General features: G+C 44.5%; 1 protein-coding gene across 1 annotated transcript in view; it reads right to left on the bottom strand.

Moving 5' to 3' along the window:
- LOC144105216 (chymotrypsin-1-like) overlaps window positions 1-18520 on the bottom strand; it is a 58823-nt gene extending 40303 nt beyond the window's left edge. Inside the window, exons 1-4 of the mRNA XM_077638361.1 lie at window positions 18375-18520; window positions 17689-17784; window positions 17523-17550; window positions 5544-5620 (exon numbers count right to left, since the gene is read on the bottom strand). Of these exons, the coding sequence (XP_077494487.1) occupies window positions 5544-5620; window positions 17523-17550; window positions 17689-17784; window positions 18375-18485 (312 nt within the window). The 5' untranslated portion in view covers window positions 18486-18520. The remainder of the gene's footprint in view (window positions 1-5543; window positions 5621-17522; window positions 17551-17688; window positions 17785-18374) is intronic.
- Between the last annotated feature and the right edge of the window lie 391 nt (window positions 18521-18911).

Here is an 18911-nt window from a genome sequence, read left to right on the forward strand (position 1 = left end):
TTTCCGTCATGCCAAAAGGACTGGTTGTGCACTACACTGGGACGATAGAACAAGCTCTGCTCGCTGTGACCTACGATTATGACCAACTTCATGTCATGGGAGCTACCAGAGGAAAAGCTGAGTCAGCAAAGGAGAACTTGCGAAGTAGGCTGGTAATTTATAAGAAAGACGAGGGCAGAGGAGACACAGAGCCGGCATTTAGAAGTAACAGCTTTCAAACGGATTATGGTACAAAACCAGTGCTCCATTGCGCTCCGATATAAAATAATAGTCATCATCATCATCACAAGCCTGACTGCGCTCAGTGCAGGACAAAAACCTCTCCCATATCTCTCCAATTAATTCCTGTCTTGGGAGAGGTTCGGCCACCATATCTATTCAGCCTTCCTAACCATCTCCGCCCGCCAAACTTTCTGCTGCCAGTTACTACGCTTGCATTCCCTTGGTATGCAGCCCATTACCCTTAACGATCACCGGCTGTAGAGCTTCGCTGTACATGCCCTGCCCAAGCTTTGTCTTCTTAGTTTTGAGCCGGATGTCATGAACACAGGTTTGTTCACTGATACACCCTGCGCTCTTGATGTCTCTTAACGTTACACCTACCATTTCCTTTCCATTGCTCACTGCGTTGTCCTCAATTGAACTCGAACCTTCTTCGCTCGCCTCCACGCTTCCGCCCAACAGGTGACCGCCAGTAAGATGCAGCTGATATATACTTTTCTCTTGAGAACGATTGGTAAACCCCCTTTCATAATCTGGGAAAAGCTGCAAAATACCTACTATAAATAGCCACGCAAAGGTCATGCTGATGCTAATAGAACCAGCGCTCGCGCGTTCCTTTTGAGACTTTGTATTATATTTAACTTAGAGGGCGTTACATTTTTTCTCCTCTCTGCCCCAGTTTGCCCGCCGGTTCGGGCAAGATGTGATGCTTTGAAATTTTAATTAAACTAATTTTCTGTGTAATGGATAAACTGGCCTTTTTATATTCACTGCGTGCCCTATCTGGATACCATCAAATGGTGCTGAGGATTTTTGTTTGGTAACATAAGTAGAAAGAATTCTTTTTGCCTGAGATATTTCTAACTCTTTATCGCCCATATGTTTACTTTATATTGCTTTTGTGTGTTTTTCTGCCCATAGTGGGCGATTTCAGCGATCTGTCTGGGGTCTTTCTGCGTTCCACAAACGGAAAAATTACCGGAAAAAATGTTCCACACGTCGGATTCAAACCCAAGAATGTATCTTGGGAAGCGAGTAGGGAACCTCATAGCCACGACAAGCACCATGTTACTTGGTGGATAGAGAATTAACATATGCTGTGCGGCAAGGAAGCAGCAGTGGCGGCGGAACTTTCCAAGGCGTCATCCCAGGTGGCGTGAGCGAATAGAAGGTGGATGACGTATACGAAGTCCGCCTCTGTTGACGTCAGGGAAAGCTAAAGGGCGTTCGCCTATAAAACCTCCTGGCGTCGCCCATTCCCATCGGCCTCGTGCCAAGCATGGACCACGCAAACTGAACAATACCTTGGCGTGTACCAATACCTTGTACCAATACCTTGTACCAATACCTTGGCGTGGCTGGAAAGAAAACTAGAAAAGAAGCTTTGTATCTTCCTGTTTTGATAACGTCAAAATAAGAGCTCCGTTTCCCCATCTTTCCCTTTGTTTATTACATACAAACTTTCAGATCATTACTTTGTAGGTTCTCATAACCTTTTCCTCCTTCAAATAAATCATACACTAAAAAGGAGCGAATTTCATATAGAGCCACTGCCACATTGGATAACCTTATAGCAGACTTTAACTGGGTCTCTTTCCTCGAGGAAGTTAATTCTTATAAAGGGTACGACAGATTTGTGTAGGTTATGAGTTTAATCAAAAAAGGTCTAAGTGATAAAAAAAGGAACCCAAATCTTCCCTGGTTAATAGGTTATATTCTAAAGGCCATTGCAGAAAAAGACGGATTTTGGACACGTTGCAAGCGTAGTACTAACAACACACCCCTCAAAGGTAATTTCAAGTTGCTTAGAAATAATGTTACTGCCATGATTGGAGCCTCGAAACGTAACTGCATCAATATGGCTTTTCATAGCAGCCAACAGTTTTCACGTTAAACTTGATCAACTATAAATTGCCTTTTTGGACGAAGCGCAGAAAAATCTATTAACGATTCCTTTGCTAAATCCTTGAGAGACTTTCACTCTGCGGCCTCTGAGTTTAATGCATTTTTCTCTCAGGTTTTTAGGTAGTTTCCATTATGCCGCCATGAGGTTACATGGTCTTTATATTGCACAGCATCTTCAGCTTTCTCCCCTCAATTACACCCCAGGATCTTCATAGCATAATCTTCAGCTTCAATTCGAAGAAAGCTGCAGGTATTGATAATATCAAAATGAGTGACCCCAACTTAATTTTACAACATTGCAATCGGTACTTCTTTTTATGTTGAGCAGGTTTATTACTGAAAGCTTGACTCCACACAATTTCAATGTTGGCATAGTTATGCAATTACAGAAAAGTGGCTCGATAAAGGCTATTGAAAATAATAGGCCTATTTCAATTCTACCTTCGATTGCGCAGATTCTAAAAAGCACCTATTCCGAGTTATGTACAGCTTTGTTCTCACAAATATCATATCAGAGGCACAGTTCGGTTTCCTTGAAGGTAAAGGAACGGTTTTGTTATTAGAAGTGTTACCGATATTATGTACTCATGTTTTCATATTGGTAGTGTCAAGTACCTTGGTGTACTTTTTGACGGTGATATGCCTTGGGATGGTCATCTTACCATAGTATGTAACAAACTTCGTGGTTTATCATGTGATCATGTGTACTATACAATGTTCGATATTTATTACCTTTTGGGACTCGCAAGCTTATTGCCCATTATCTTATTTATGGTATCCTCAGATATGGAGTCACTGCGTTTTATCACTGCTCAAGAACTTGGCGCATGAAATTAAATGCTATTCTAAGGAGCCTTCTTCGATCCGGGTCATACAATAGGGACGTTTCACCTGACTGCAGTTTATTTTCGTTTTTACAACTGACCTCTTTCGATGCCCTCTTTTATCATGTCGTTTTTCGTGCTCACTTTTTGGAAAGTGAATTTTCGGTTCCTTTCATTCCTGTTCGTCATTACCGACATCACGCCCGTTTTACGGTACATCGCTGCTACACACATCATGGCCAGTTCACTCGTAATTATTATGTACCCAAAATTTTTAATTCTCTGTTTCATTCAATCTGTTCAGTTTCTTCGCTGCCACAATTAAAACATTTCTTAAAAACTCTTGTGTCGGTAACTTAAACTGTTTCCATGTTTTTGTTTACTTTTGGTATTAAGGTTATTCTTGTTTGTTTTGTCACGCCTGTCTTGAAATGAATTTGCCATTCGCCGACTGCCGGGTACTGCCCTACAAGCCTTTATGGCTTGGACAGACCTGCCTTAAAGTTGTAAACATGTTTGCTGAAAAATAAAGACACTTATTATTCTTGTTCTTCTTCTTATTTTTATTATTGTTTTTCATGATGCTGTGTAAACAAGACGGTAAGCGCAATGGTGGCAGTGGTGGGGCAAAAGTCAGGAGTGAATAAAAGAAGGTTTTTGCAAGGCTGAACAAAAGGTATTTGCAGAGGTTTCAAAATAGCCAAGCAGTTGTTAGTGTGGTCAATTGTTCGCTAGCGCATTCAAACCTTGCTCTTACGAAGCATGACCGCTGTACAGATCTTGGATTTAAAGTAGCCCTATGCATTATATGCGCAACGCCTTCTGTAGTTCCATGTATTTCTCAAGAAAAACCGCGGGAGGTGGCAGCGACCTCCACCAAGAAGACATGTGCCCTTGTCCATTTCCACCAACCTATGGTTCAGCGTCCTCAGCCCACAGCTATGCAGGGGCCGCCTGTGTTGAGTCAACTTTGCGTCACACGCAGCTCTAGTGTTGCCATCTAGCAAACTCGCCATATCTTAGCGCGAATAATATAAGTGGACTTATTTCTCTATTTCACCAAGTGTATGCCCTTTTGCCAACACGTTTTTTTCTCTCTTTTGCCGTCCTGCACAAAAGAAACTAGCTTAGGTATCCAGTAGTACAAAAGGCCAGTAGCTACCAGAAGATACAGATCTTTAGGTAGCAACCTATCATGTGCAAGCTCTGCGGATAATTTTGTATTTGTACATAGTCTCTACACTAAAATGAACAAATACATAAAACGCACCATAAAATACTGGCTGATAGTTCTCTCCTCTCCCAAATGTAATAATTAGAGAGCGCTAAATACTAACACCAGAAATATGGCTTTAAACACACAAGGTTGAATTCGAAAGAGTAAACACTAATTATTTTACTGACGTTCGACAATAATTCACTAACGGTATTGTTATCAGTTTGCTCAGTATTGGAATGCGTTGTACTTTTATTGTTCGTTTGTTTGTTATTTACACAGTCTCATCACCTTAACGATGTATGTTTTGCAACTGTATCCCCCCTAAGAAAATGCCCTCAACGGGCGCTGTAGGTACCTGAATAAATAAATAAATAAATAAAATTACGGTGGTCTAAGCGAGAAACTGCAAGGCTCCTTTGAAATGACATAAGCGCAATCGAATAATGAGCTAATCCTTCGATGAGCTTTGAATTCAGCCCAACGGGGCCATATCGACTAGACGCCTTGGTCGATTACCAATCGTAGCGTTTAAGATCGGTGTCAGTCCCTAAAGCCCAACAAAATCTCAAGGAAACGAAATTTCGATTTCTATCTACTGGTTGACTTTGGGCGAACATCACGCCGAGCTTGTTCAGTCCTTTGGGATCATGTGTACTATACAATGTTCGTTATTTATTACCCTTTGAATTTCGTAAGCTTATTGCCCATGATCTTATTTATGGTATCCTCAGATATGAAGTCACTGCGTGTTATCACTGCTCAAAAACTTGGCGAATGAAATTAAACGCTATACTAAGGAACATTCTTTGATCCGTGGTATAGAATATGGACGTTTCACTTGACTGCAGTACCTGACTGCAGTTTATGATTCTGTTTACAACTGGCTGGTTTAGTACTTCATTTTAATACTTGGTAGAATAAAAAAAACGCGCCTGGAAGACAAAACATTTCTCAATCCTGTGTTTTGAATCTCTTTGGCCCTTGTTTCATTGTGCAGAGTTAATATGGCACTAGCCGACATGAAAATAGCACTCCGTTGTACAACTTTTAGTGTAATTATAAATTGAAAATTTTTTCGCCTAGGAGATGGAAATGATATAGGTGAGGGCCATATTATTACTGTTTCGCTCTTTACAAGCGATGGAGAACAATATGATCAAAGGATGTTTTAATGACTTAGGTTGTTGCGTTTAATTTGGTTTGACGACCCAAATTGTCATATTTTGCTGTGAGAAACGCCCTAATGGAAGGCTCACAACCATTTCTCTCATGATGAATGGTTAGGAAAGCGAAATAAATGTCTACTACAGTAAGAAAATTATGTGCCTGCTGTAGAGTAGATAGATTACAAAGGCCGTGTCCAATCCACTTACGATCCATGGTATTTGCCGCTTGCTGCTTATTGGCTCGCCCAAGAGTACTCGTCCCAACGGCTCCGCAATGCCGCAACCTGTTGAGAACGATTCCAAGATGTTGGGTTTTCCTTGTTGTCTTTTTCCGTTACCCTTTCCACAGAAATGAAAGAGCGCTGCACTCGCAATAATCGTATATATATATATATATATATATATATATATATATATATATATATATATATATATATATCACGAAAACTCCGAACACATGCGCAACGTGCTCTTAAAGGGACTATGCAACGAATAAAAAGTCACTTGTAAATGTTTTCAATGCTTACAAATGATGCTAAGAAGCATTCACATCAAGTATGAGTCTTCAGAACTGAGCCGGCAATTTATTATGAACTTTTAAAAACCGTGTTTTTCAAAATTCGCGGGCCGATTGGTGTACTCGTAGTGACCGATTTTGGAACTAAAATCGTGGAACAAAGACGTCACTGTACCATGACGTCGGCAGGCCACCACACGCTCTCATTCGCTGGAGCCACGGCAGCCACGACGTCACGGGCACACTTCCGGTAGCCGTGAAAATCGTCTCCTCGTGCCGCCGCGCGAGCCTCTCGGGCAAGCGCGAGCCAGGGCATTGCCTTCGCGCATATGATTTCAATTTTCCTCTGCCGCCCCCTTCTGTCGGGAGTTCTGGAGCAACTCGCACGGCTCTTCGTGCGCACGCATAGGGCTCGGTGCCCATCGCGGCCGTAAAAGCGAACAGTCGCACCTCGAGGTCCGGGTTTATTACTGCTAATTACTACAGATGACTAGCTACTGAGGCTAGCCTAGCAGTGCTGTTTGAGGAACTAGCGGGAATTAAATGGGATGTGATAGGGCTTAGCGAAGTTAGGAGGACAGGTGAGGCGTATACAGTACTAAAGGACGGACACATACTGTGCTATCGCGGGTTAGAGGATAGACGAGAACTAGGTGTGGGATTCCTCATTAATAAGGATATAGCTGGCAACGTAGAGGAGTTCTACAGTATTACCGAGAGGGTAGCAGCTATAGTAATTAGGCTGAATAGGAGGTACAAGCTGAAAGTGGTGCAGGCCTACGCACCCACATCCATCCATGATGACCAGACCGTTGAAAGTTTCTATGAGGACGTAGAATCGGCAATGAATAAAGTAAAATCGCAGTACACTGTACTGATGGGCGACTTCAATGCGAAGGTGGGCAAGAAGCATGCTGACGACCACGCGGTAGGTGACTATGGGTTAGGCTCTAGAAATAGCAGGGGAGAGTTATTAGTCGAATTCGCGGATAGAAATAATTTACGGATCATGAATACCTTCTCCCGCAAACGAGAAAACAGGAAATGGACCTGGAAGAGCCCCAATGGTGAGATTAAAAATTAAATCGACTTCATACTATGCGCTAAACCTGACATCATTCAGGATGTGGCCGTCCTCGGAAAGGTGCGTTGTAGCGACCACAGAATGGTAAGGTCTAGATGTAGCTTAGACTTGAAGAGTGAACGGAAGAAGCTAGTGAAGAGGAAGACCATTAACGAGTTAGCCGTAAGAGGGAAATCACAGGAGTTTAGGATAGCGCTGCAAAACAGATATTCGGCTTTAACTGAGGAAGACGATCTTGATGTTCATTCAATGCATGATAATCTGACATCAATTATTATGGAGTGCGCAGTAGAAGTAGGCGGTAGGACAGTTCGAAAGGATACCGGGAAGCTATCTCAGGTGACGAAAGATCTGATTAACAAGCGCCAAAACATGAGGGCATCTAACCCTACCGATAGAATAGAACTAACGGAGATATCAAAGTTAATAAATAAGCGCAAGGTAGCCGACATAAGGAAGTTTAATATGGAGAGAATCGAGCATGCTATAAAGAACGGAGGTAGCCTAAAAACAGTGAAGAGGAAACTAGGCATAGGTAAAAACCAGATGTATGCATTAAGAGACAAGCAGGGCAATGTCATTAACAATATGGATAAGATAGTTAACGTAGCCGAAGAGTTCTACACAGGCCTGTACAGTAGCCAATGTAATCAGAGCGCTAATGAGAAAGACAGCAGTGACCAGCAATGCGTCATCCCGCCAGTAACGAAAGATGAAGAAAGCCTTAGAAGCAATGAAAAGGGGAAAAGCAGCTGGGGAAGATCAGGTAACAGCAGATCTGTTGAAGGATGGAGGGGACATCATGCTTGAAAAACTAGCCACCCTGTATACGCAATGCCTTATGACCTCGACTGTACCAGAAGCTTGAAAGAATGCAAACATTATCTTAATTCATAAGAAGGGAGACGCCAAGGACTTGAAAAATTACAGGCCGATCAGCTTACTATCCGTTGCCTACGAAGTATTTACTAAGGTAATCGCTAATAGAGTCAGGGCAACGTTAGACTTTAATCAACCAAATGATCAGGCAGGCTTTCCTAAAAAATATTCCACAATAGATCATATTCACACTATCAATCAGGTGATAGAGAAATGCGCAGAATATAACCAACCTCTATATATAGCTTTCATTGATTACGAGAAAGCATTCGACTCAGTGGAATCCTCAGCAGCCATACAGGCATTGCGTAATCAGGGGGTAGAAGAGCCTTATGTCCAAATACTGGGAGATATATATAGCAACTGCACAGCTACTATAGTCCTCCATAAAGTCAGCAATAAAATTCCAATAAGGAAGGGCGTCAGGCAAGGAGACACGATCTCGCTAATGCTGTTCACCGCATGTTTACAGGAGGTATTTCGAGGCCTGAATTTTGAACAGTTGGGAATAAGAATAAATGGAGAATACCTAAATAATCTGCGATTTGCTGATGACATTGCCTTGCTGAGTCACTCAGGAGGTGAACTGCAAATCATGATCAATGAGTTAGACAGGCAGAGCAGATCGATCGGTCTAAAAATTAACATGCAGAAAACCAAGGTAATGTTCAACAGCCTAGCAAGGGAACAACAGTTTACAATTGGCAGCGAGAGCCTAGAAATAGTGACGGAATACATCTACTTTGGGCAGGTAGTGACAGCTGATCCGGATCATGAGAGGGAGGTAACTAGAAGGATAAGAATTGGGTGGAGCGCATATGGCAAATTCTCGCAGATCATGAGTGGCAGTTTACCAATTTCCCTCAAGAGGAAAGTGTACAACAGCATAATCTTACCGGTACTCACCTACGGGGCAGAAACGTGGAGGCTAACGAAAAGAGTTCAGCTTAAGGACAACGCAGCAAGCCATGGAAAGAAAAATGATGGGTGTAACGTTAAGAGATCGGAAGCGGGCAGAGTGGGTGAGGGAACAAACACGGGTTAATGACATCCTAATCGAAATCAAGAGAAAAAAATGGGCTTGGGCAGGGCATGTAATGCGAAGGCAAGATAACCGCTGGTCCTTAAGGGTAACGGAGTGGATTGCAAAGAAAGTAAGCGTAGCAGGGGGAGGCAGAAAGTTAGGTGGGCGGATGAGATTAAGAAGTTTGCAGGCAAAGGGTGGATGCAGCTGGCAAAGGATAGGGTTAATTGGAGAGACATGGGAGAGGCCTTTGCCCTGCAGTAGGTGTAGTAAGGCTGATGATTATGATGATGATGATGATGACTACAGATGACAAGCAAAGAAACCGGACGCGCGCCGCAATCCAGGAAGGAGAAGAGACCGGAGAGATGCCGCCACGCCGCCGATGCTGCTGCTGGGGGGCTAGGAGCGACAACCGGAAGTTTGAAAATAAACGTCAGCGGATGACGTTTTCATGGGCGGGGCCCAGTCCCAGAGCTGTTCGCTTTATTTTTTTCTGGTGCTCCTCGTGCACGAGTTGAGGGGGGAGAGTAGGAGCGCAATTTTTAATCGTCTATATCTTCGCTGTTATTGATGCTAGCTCAAACATTCTTGCACTAGGTTGACGAGTGATCGAATGCCTATCTCTCGTCTGCTTTACGTAATCTCAATTAATTTATTGCATAGTCCTTTTAACACAGCGCTATCCACGTTCCCTTATTGATGACGCCATAAGCAGAGCTTCAAATCTGAACCGTAGTCAAATACTGCAGAGGCACCGAATAGATAACCGAAATGATTACACTACAAACCTTATTCTCACATTGAACAGTAACGCACCGAACATAAACAGGATTCTTAATAAGCACTTTAATATTCTCCAGCAAAGTCAACGACTATCGAAAATATTTACATGCGCACCCCGCGTGATTTACAGGCGTGCCAACATCATTCAGAACCATCTAGTCCACTCCAAGGAACACAAAACCCCAAAATATGGATGCCAGCCCTGTGGTAAAGGTCGCTGCAAAGTTTGCAAGCACATGCAGACTACGTGTTCCGCAGCTAGTAAGAGATCAGTTTTCCAGCATTCAATCAACGGTAACTTTTACTGCGACTCATCAAACATTATTTACCTTCTTGAATGCACTGTGTGTAACCAGCAATATATAGGAGAGACAAACACTGCATTCCGCATTCGATTTAACAATCACCGCGCACACACCAAGTCTCTTCCAAGCCTTCCCCTTTCGAAGCATGTAAACGCAGGACACCCATTTGACCAACTAAAAGTAACAATTATTCAAGGGGGCTTCAAAAACAGGCGAGAACGTGAACAACGTGAATCCTATTTTATCCACAAGGTTAATACTATTCAAGAAGGTCTTAACGAAAAGCCTGGTACCCTTTCTTTTATTCACGACCTGCAAACAAAATAACACTACACTTCTCGTTTATTGGCTAACTGAGATATACCCTTTATAAGCGTAAGCAAGGCAGTAATGTGGGCTAGTTGGTTGTACATTTTGGATTGAATAACGCGCTACACACTAACAAAACGACACCGGAACGAAGGACACAGGACAAGCGCACTTGTCCTGTGTCCTTCGTTCCGGTGTCGTTTTGTTAGTGTGTAGCGCGTTATTCAAACCAAAAAAATACCCTTTATAACTCTGTGTATATCCCAGGCAATCATACCCCTCCTTACTTACACTATCCTGCCTCGTGCAGTATTGATAAGCTTTTGACGTTCTTTCCTTACATTTTCCGACAATTTGAAATCTTTGTACACAGCTAGCCCAGCCCTCCTCCCCTACAAACAAGTATTCCCGGCGAAGTCGGTTCAACGACCCGCCCAGGTAGAGGGGTGCACCGTTCAGTGAAACCCAGACCCCCTGAGTAAGTTCTTACACATGTGCTCGTTAACGTAGCCCACTCCTTCCTTAACGTTCTAGCCCTCGGCTCACCGGAAATTAGTGAGACCCCCATGGTTTGGCCTGTTCGTCGCTGCCAGTGTCATTTGCTCAGCGGCTCCTCTTTTGCCACGCATCTGCAGCGGCGCCCTTTGTGTTTGTGCATTTTGTTGGTGTGTTTTGTTTGCACGTTTTGATTTTGTACCCCTGTGGTTGCCGCGCTGCCCATGTCCCCCGCACCGTCTATCTCTCCCTTTCTCTCGTTTCGCCATCTCCTTTTGTACCCCATCCTTCCTTACTGTACTAATTTTCCCCATTTTTTCTTTTCTTTCTATTTTTTTGCTTCCTTCCCGAGTATTGTCACTATCTGGTCCCCGCACCCCCATCTTTAATTTTATTTTTTGTTCAATTTTTTGAACTGTTGTTGCTATTTGCTTGTTACACTCCTGTCTCCCTCCCCTGCAGCTCACAAACCTAAAACGTCCATCTGACGCGAGACCACTACAGTCCTGAAGAAGACCGCACCGCGGTCGAAACGTTGATAAAAAAACGTGTCTCTGTAGAAGTGCCCACTTCTCTTAAATCTCTCTCTCTCTCTCTCTCTCTCTCTCTCTATATATATATATATATATATATATATATATATATATATACCGAGCATAAAGAATTTAAAACAGAGCATATACACTTCGAAATATATTGACTAGCGAAAACACAGACAGGGACCAAAGCAAGAATAAGAGACAGGGCACACGCTAGACTTGCCACTGGATCCTTTACTGGAAACACAGTATTTATACCCATTCATTCTGCGCCACCAGAGCCACCTATTAGTTGCCGTGGCGTCAAATGACGATGAAGTATCGAGAACGGTAACAGCGGAAAAAGCAGTGCCTGCACCAAGAAACACCGAAATAGACCCGGCAAGTGCCAAAAGGAGGTCGTATATAATATCCCCTTGCCCTGCGGCAAAAGATATTTGGGGCAAACCGGGCGCTGCCTGATTGAGCGGCTGCAGGAGCATCAGCAGAAAGTTTCAGCAGTTGCCATAGAAGGCCATCTGACCGAACATTGCAAACTTTGCTCATACAAGCCAGCATGCATACCAGAATGGGATAAAACTGTGGCTGTAGGAAGGCTGAAAACGGAAGATGGAAGGGAGATCCTTGAAGCCTTCCACATTGCTAAGGCAGGGGAAGGCTGCGTAAGAAAAGTCTGTGGACTTAACAAAGAAGGAAATGCGCTCTTTAGAAGGGTATGTTATACGGTCCTGTGTGTGATTGATAGGTTTGTTCGCACTACCTTGAGTACATGTGTCTCCAGTGTTTAGTATTCCATTTAATTTTACTATGTTTGACAATTTCGTGTTTAGGGCTTTGTTTGATGTGTTTTTTAGGACCATGTGTGATCAGTTTTTATGACCACTTTTATTCGGGTTGAGTGTACCGTCCAATTTTTTCTAATTTTATATTGTTGTGTGTAGGCCTCTTTAGAAGTCCAATTGTTTTTATATTTTTCAATCCCTCCGCCCTTTGGTAGACCCTGGTGTTCCTTCCTTTATCTGAACATTGGTGCTGTTGGTACGTGTTGGTCTTTCTACAGGTCTCTCGTGCTGGTTTTAGCTTCTTGGTAGTTTTCTTCTGATACAGACCACACACCCTTTTTATGTTTAACTTTTAGATCCTCCTCGTTTTTCGTTTGTGTTTCGCGCCACATTAAAGCGCTCTATCAAGTTATATTTCACTTATCTTGTATTTCTAGATGTCTCCGGGGTGCTCCCAAGTGCATGTGCCTTGTTCATTTTGTTCCTTCAAGCTCCATTTTCTTCATCGTCATTTGACGCGACGGCAACTGATAAGTGGCACTGGTGGCGCAGAATGAAAGTGTATAAATACTGTGTTTCAAGTAAAGGATCCAGTTGCAAGTCTAGCGTGTGTCCAGTCTCTTACTCTTACTTTGGTCCCTGTCTGTGTGTGCGCTAGTCAATATGTTTCACTGCTTCAACCGACTATCCCAAATGAAAGGCTTAGCATATATACATCTTTAGGGGCAAACTATATGCGCGCCTTCGGTGCAAGAAAAAAGGCGGCACTAAAAGGATACCGGAAAAAAATAATAGTTTACTTTTTGATTGTGGTCACAAAAGCGAAGGCTTTCATAGCACTCTTCAATTCAGTACACCGAAGGGTATGATATCTGGTGCTCACGCGTAACTTTCTATCGTAGTTCTCAACGGCGAATCACATTGCCCTGTTTTACAGTTTGTCCACTTTGTTTCGTACGTTCTGCTTTGTCACCATCCTACGGTACGCAACCTAATTCGAAGACTGAGCGGACCTGTGTAAAATGTAACTGCTGCTGGAGATTACTGACTGGTGGCCTAAATTTCGCGCTAAAAGCTATAACGGACCTTGCTTTACTTACAACCTGATTAACTTCTTTATTTTGTTCCAAATCTGAGCGTACTAATATGCCTAATGCTTTATTTCCTTTACGGTGTTCAGTGTACAACTATTTTCTTCCTATTCATGCGGCTGATGATCCCTTTTTCTAGTAAACTTGAGATCTGTAGACTTTTTTCTCGTAAGTTTCATTTCGAACTTCTTATTCCGAGATGAAATATAATGCAGACTGCTGTGTCTGGCATCAAGAACGTTTACAATGTAACTACATAGAGAATGCAATCATAAGCGAACATGCGAAACGATGACCATAAACCGGACGTAATGCCGTTAATATATTATAGAAATTGAAGCGGACCCAACACTGAACTTTGGTTACCCTAGAAGTCACTAGGACACTGCTGGAGAAAGCATCATTCTCAACAATAGTTTGCCTCCGTAATATCAAGCTCATACCTGCTATTACGCAGGTGAGGCATAAATGGAAGGCGTCAAAGAAGAGAACAAACGCGAAGAGTTCGATGGAGCCACTCAGGATCCTGTTTTATCGTTCCCAATTGACCGAAACGCTATCAGAGAAATCGAAGACAATCTCGCATGCGCCATCGAATTTAGGAACCAGATTAAAGTTCCACAGATTGCTTTTTATTCTATAGCGCCGTCCACACCTCTCGGCCGGTTCTGCCCAAGAACTGTCTCATGCCCCACCGGCGGTTGTGTTTGAAACAGCCACCTGCCAGTGCAGTGGCGCATCGCTTAACCGCAGCGCCAGTCCGCAGGTACAGCTGTGAGGCCTTGCAGCGCTCTACACTGCGAAGAACTTTTCATAATTCCGAAGTCTGAATTTGAAGCAGCTGTTGTAGCTCAGTGGTCATGGCGCACGGCTGCTGACCCGAAAGACGCGGGTTCGATCCCGGTCGCGGTGGCAGAATTTCGATTGAGGCGAAATTCTAGACGCCCGTGTACTGCGCGAAGTCAGTGCACGTTAAAGAACCCCAGGTGGTCGAAATTTCCGGAGCCCTTCAATACGGCGTCCCTCGTAGCCTGAGTTGCTTTGGGACGTTAAACCCCCAAAAACCAGACCAGTCTGAATTACAAAAGAACCATCATTGCTGAAGGTTTCGGAGTGAGAAATATTGGACTGAGAATTGAAATGTAATTGTGACCGGAATAGAAGCAGAACTGTAATTCATTCGCCAGTGTAACAAGAATGCCATAGTATTTTCATCGCATCAGACTAGTTCCTTGCCTCTAAATGTTTATTTTTTCTTTTCGCTTCCAAAATTTAAAGTAACTAGAACAAAAAAATGTAACCGGTTAGGAGTGCATAACACGACTGTTTTGACATTTTTTGGGTTGTGCGAAGGCGTAGATCAAATGGCTGTGTGGAACTCATGTTTTCTGCCTTCTGTTTAATCCCTTGGTTTTCGTTGGCAACCTCGTCATGTTATGTTGCTTAGCGCGCATTTTTTATTTCCGCCTAGCAGAACTAAATATGTTTTTACTTTGTTCTGATGACACTGCGCTCAGGCGTCCTCCGAAATTCATTCAATTCCTACATGAGTACGAGGCATGCACTTTCAAAAAGTCTGTGTAATAAAATTGCACGCTCGTGTTTCATTTCAGCACACTGTATAAATTAAGAACAAATAGTAAGTGCCCTAGAAAGCACCAAATGAAATGTTGCACACCTGACCAACAAAATGACCTCAAGCTGCCCAAAAAGAATAAGGGTCGATATATTATCAAGAAAATACTTTTCGAGCCTTTTGCGGGACTTAAGAAGTTTTCGACCTACCGGCAGACGCGCTCTATAGGTTTGCGATCTTCTACAAGGGACAAGATCTCTAGGTCCCCTTTCGCGGGAGGTGAGAACTCGCCTCAAGGTTCTCCACTACGAAAGAACGTGCTTCAGGATCCCGACTGTGGAAATATGGGGCGCCAGCCTTCCGCCCCGCACTCCCACTCGGCGGATGCAGCGTTCCCGCTCGCTAATCGCGGATGGATTCGTGCTCGAGGCAACAAAGGGAGGGACGGACGAAAAGGCGTGAACCCTCATTTGCTGTTTATTACAATTACACAGACCCGCCGCGGTGGCTCAGTGCTTAGGGCGCTCGACTACTGATCCGGAGTTCCCGGGTTCGGACCCGACCGCAGCGGCTGCGTTTTTATGGAGGCATAACGCTAAGGCGCCTGTGTGCTGTGCGATGTCAGTGCTTGTTAAAGATCCCCAGGTGGTCGAAATTATTCCGGAGCCCTCCACTACAGCACCCCTTTCTTCCTTTTTCTTTCGCTCCCTCTCTTATCCCTTCCCTTACGGCGCGGTTCAGGTGTCCAATGATATATGAGACAGATACTGCGCCATTTCCTTTCCCCCAAAACCAATTATTATTATTATTATTATTATTATTATTATTACAATTACACAGAGCGGGCCAGCTATCTATAGAACATTAACGAGGCATTCCTCGGAAGTAGAAGGCTACGTAATAAGGGCTTCCGAAGTACCGGCTTGGGAAGGGGCGCAACTCGGTGGTATCGGCAGCGAACGTTTGTATGCGCTGACAATGGCGGCCAGGACTTCTCGTTGCGCGCCACATTCTCGGGGCGAGGCCATCCCCAAGCATTTGCTTGGGAAAGCGCCGAGAGCGCGCGTTTGCTGCGCTCACTTCGCTGCTCGGAATCAGAAGTCCAGCGGCAAGGCACGACGGATCTCCGTGCGCGCCTGCTGCGGAAGGGGACGAGAGCGTGCAGCTGCAACCCAATTTGCCGTTATTCTACCGCTCACGACACTGGCCGGATCCCCAAGAGACTCTCCCTGGCTCCGCGGTGTTCCTGTAACCTTCGGGGTGGCGCTCCCGTCGCTGCTTCCGCTTCCCACATGAGGGAAACTTCCCTCCCCGCCCAGCAGGTCCCGCCCTGATGCACGGTGATGAAGATGGTCGACCGCGTCGAAACGGAAGGTGAACAGGCTTGCTACAGAGCGGAGAGAGAAGAGGGCCGAACCTCTGGAGAAATGGTTTCAAAACTTACCATACGTGGTTGCTGTGGACGCCGCACACTTCGGGGATGGTCGTTCGCATGGTGAACTCGGATAAGAAACAAGCGAAACTAAGATAAGCTAGCGGCTCTGTCACAACCGACCAGGCAGAAACCGCTGAAGATTTACTATAAGGATGGATCTCTCCTGAGGTACTAAACTAGCCGGTACATATTTTTTGGACTCCCGCGCACTCCTTTCTCAATGAGAACGAGGCGGCTCACGAATGAACTTGAGATCTGAGTTTCCGAGCAGGTGTGCTGCCCGGTCCTTTCAGGGAACGCGAACGCTTACTCAGGTACCAGGAGATTACCGAACACTACAGAACGGGACGGGTCAAATACCCTCCCGCAGACCCCTCGTTAAGCAAAGGCCAAGCAGCAACATGGCCTCGCCTGCAAATAAACTGTCCTCCGAACCCGGTTGCTTGCAGCCATTACTATCCAGGCCAGTACACTGATCTGTGTAAGTCAAGAAGGATAGGGCTGATCTCAACCAAAATATTGCGATGCCCGCAGACGCGAGCTGACGGTCGTAATATTAGGACGCTAGAACGGTGGAAGGCCGTGCTACTTAGCTGTGACCTTAGATCCAACGACGGGTCGTCCGACTCGGCGAACACGAAGCCGGCATCCAAGGACCCCTAGACGATTCCTAGGCGGGAGGGCTAAAACCCTTCCTGTGTATGTTAGAGTATAAAGTTCTGCAGCGATAGCTACATTATGGTAGCATTTAGAGCTTTCAGCGTGGCGGTGACACGTGGCTAGCCACGTGGTGCGGAGCAGGTGCTGCTGTCGGCGGCGTGGCGCGCCGGCGAAACCCAGCTGCAAGAGCTGTGTGCATGCGCCGTGTGAAGTGAGACGAAGATGAAGGAGGAACGCCCAGCGAAACGGAGCGGCGAAAGACTGACTTCGCAATTCTACTGAGCGAATTCCACTCGGCCAGCTATAGCTATCGCGTCACTCCAGGTTTAACCAGAGCTAAACTACTTCCTATTTTTTTTCCAATATATTTTCATTTCATTTCATAACTGCCTCAGTTTGTAAGTGGACACCACAGCCAGCTGACGTACCGTGTATCGCTCCCAAAACCTCCTTGCAGTTAATAGTTTTCCTAAATAGCGGATCTCTCCTATCATCCTCCTCCAGCTCCTACAATCTAAACCTCCCGCCTACGCTATCGAGCTGATCTGGACCCTCACACTGCCTACACATTCCTCCGTCCCAGGAAACGAGGCTGCCCAATCCTGCGGCCTAGGCATTACTATCCGCCATTACCTGTGCACTCTCAAAGCAAGCAATTTCAGGGCAGGCTGCTGCAATGATATCATAATACAGCGTTTACTCACCGGCTTGGTTGATTTTAGTATCCAGCCCCTGCAGAGAACGACCGAGAAGTGAGTCGGAGTTAGTGAGAATTCTTTCATTTCCTTTTAAATTTTTTATTTCTATTTCCTCAGCAGCAAGAAGGTATGTCATTGAGGAAATGATTCACACGACTCACATTGTTCTCACCTTTTTGCGGTCGGTGGGAGCGTCTGTTGATGTTTCACTTGGGTCCGTTGTCAGTTTGATGATTACGTCCAAGGAGTCTACGGGCACAGGGGCTTTCTGCGGAGACAAGAATATATATATGCATTTATTTAAGGACTTCAGCAGATGCTGTTTCAGATGCTCAACGCCATCACCAAAAACTGCGCAATACGTTGGTTTTTCTTACTCCGAATTTAATTACCAAAAAACATGAGATGCCATTGGTTAAACAAAATGTATTCAAAGGGCCCAAAGTTAAAGCGGCCCCGGGGCGCCTACGCACCATAGGCGATTTACAACACGATGCAGAATCCGGCAGTCATAACAAATGAACTCTCATAAATTTTTAATACAAGCACAAACAATAAAAACAAAATGACCAAATTCAGTGAAGTAAAAGTCAGCTTATTAGTTCAATAGGCGCAACTTATTTTCGTTTAAACTGCTGCTTAATGCGACTCCGAAATGAACGTATATGATATAATCATAATATTGTTCTTCCTTTTATTTTTCCATTCATGACCGCAAGTAAAACTGCGTGACCAAATCTCACGAATGGGAGAAGAGAATTACCAGCTATATGGTTGTTTCCTGCGTTAATGTCGTCTCTTTGTGAACTAGAAAAATATTCATTTCTAGAAGCATTATATTTTTCTTGGAGGACTCACCATTAAAACAAGCAAGAGCAGCCCGAAAAAAATGCCAGGAGCGAGACTTAGCCCAAAAATGGTTCGGTGCTGCAGTTCGGAATAGCTCGGAATACGAGCCATGCCTTGCATATCCTCAAAAAAGCTCCTCTTGGGGCGATGATGTCAGCGAGACGCCGTCGGTGAAGATACCATCGAGGAGTTTTTATCTCCAGCTGCGCCAAGGAGAATGTCAGATATGAAAGATTCAATACACATTATCAATTCAGAAAGGAACAAGGTCTGCTCGTCAATGAACAAAGAGCATTGTTTCTTAAGAAATTTTGCTACTGAAAAGCGGCAGGAAAATTTTTAAAGGCGTTTCTTTATAATGGCTTCGGGCCGCTTGTGAAAATAGGAGCTCGCAACAGATACGCTGATGAATGGAAAGATTCGAGTGGGACTTTCCAGCGAAAGAATTTCAGTCGTCTCTGCTCCTGCCTCAAACAGCCGAATACTTACCACAGGCCATCTACGAGTTTCCGCGTCATAGTTTTTCAATGGGCGTCTTTCAGTGAG

This window comes from Amblyomma americanum, chromosome 9, assembly GCF_052857255.1.
Source record: "Amblyomma americanum isolate KBUSLIRL-KWMA chromosome 9, ASM5285725v1, whole genome shotgun sequence".
Lineage (NCBI taxonomy): Eukaryota > Metazoa > Arthropoda > Arachnida > Ixodida > Ixodidae > Amblyomma > Amblyomma americanum.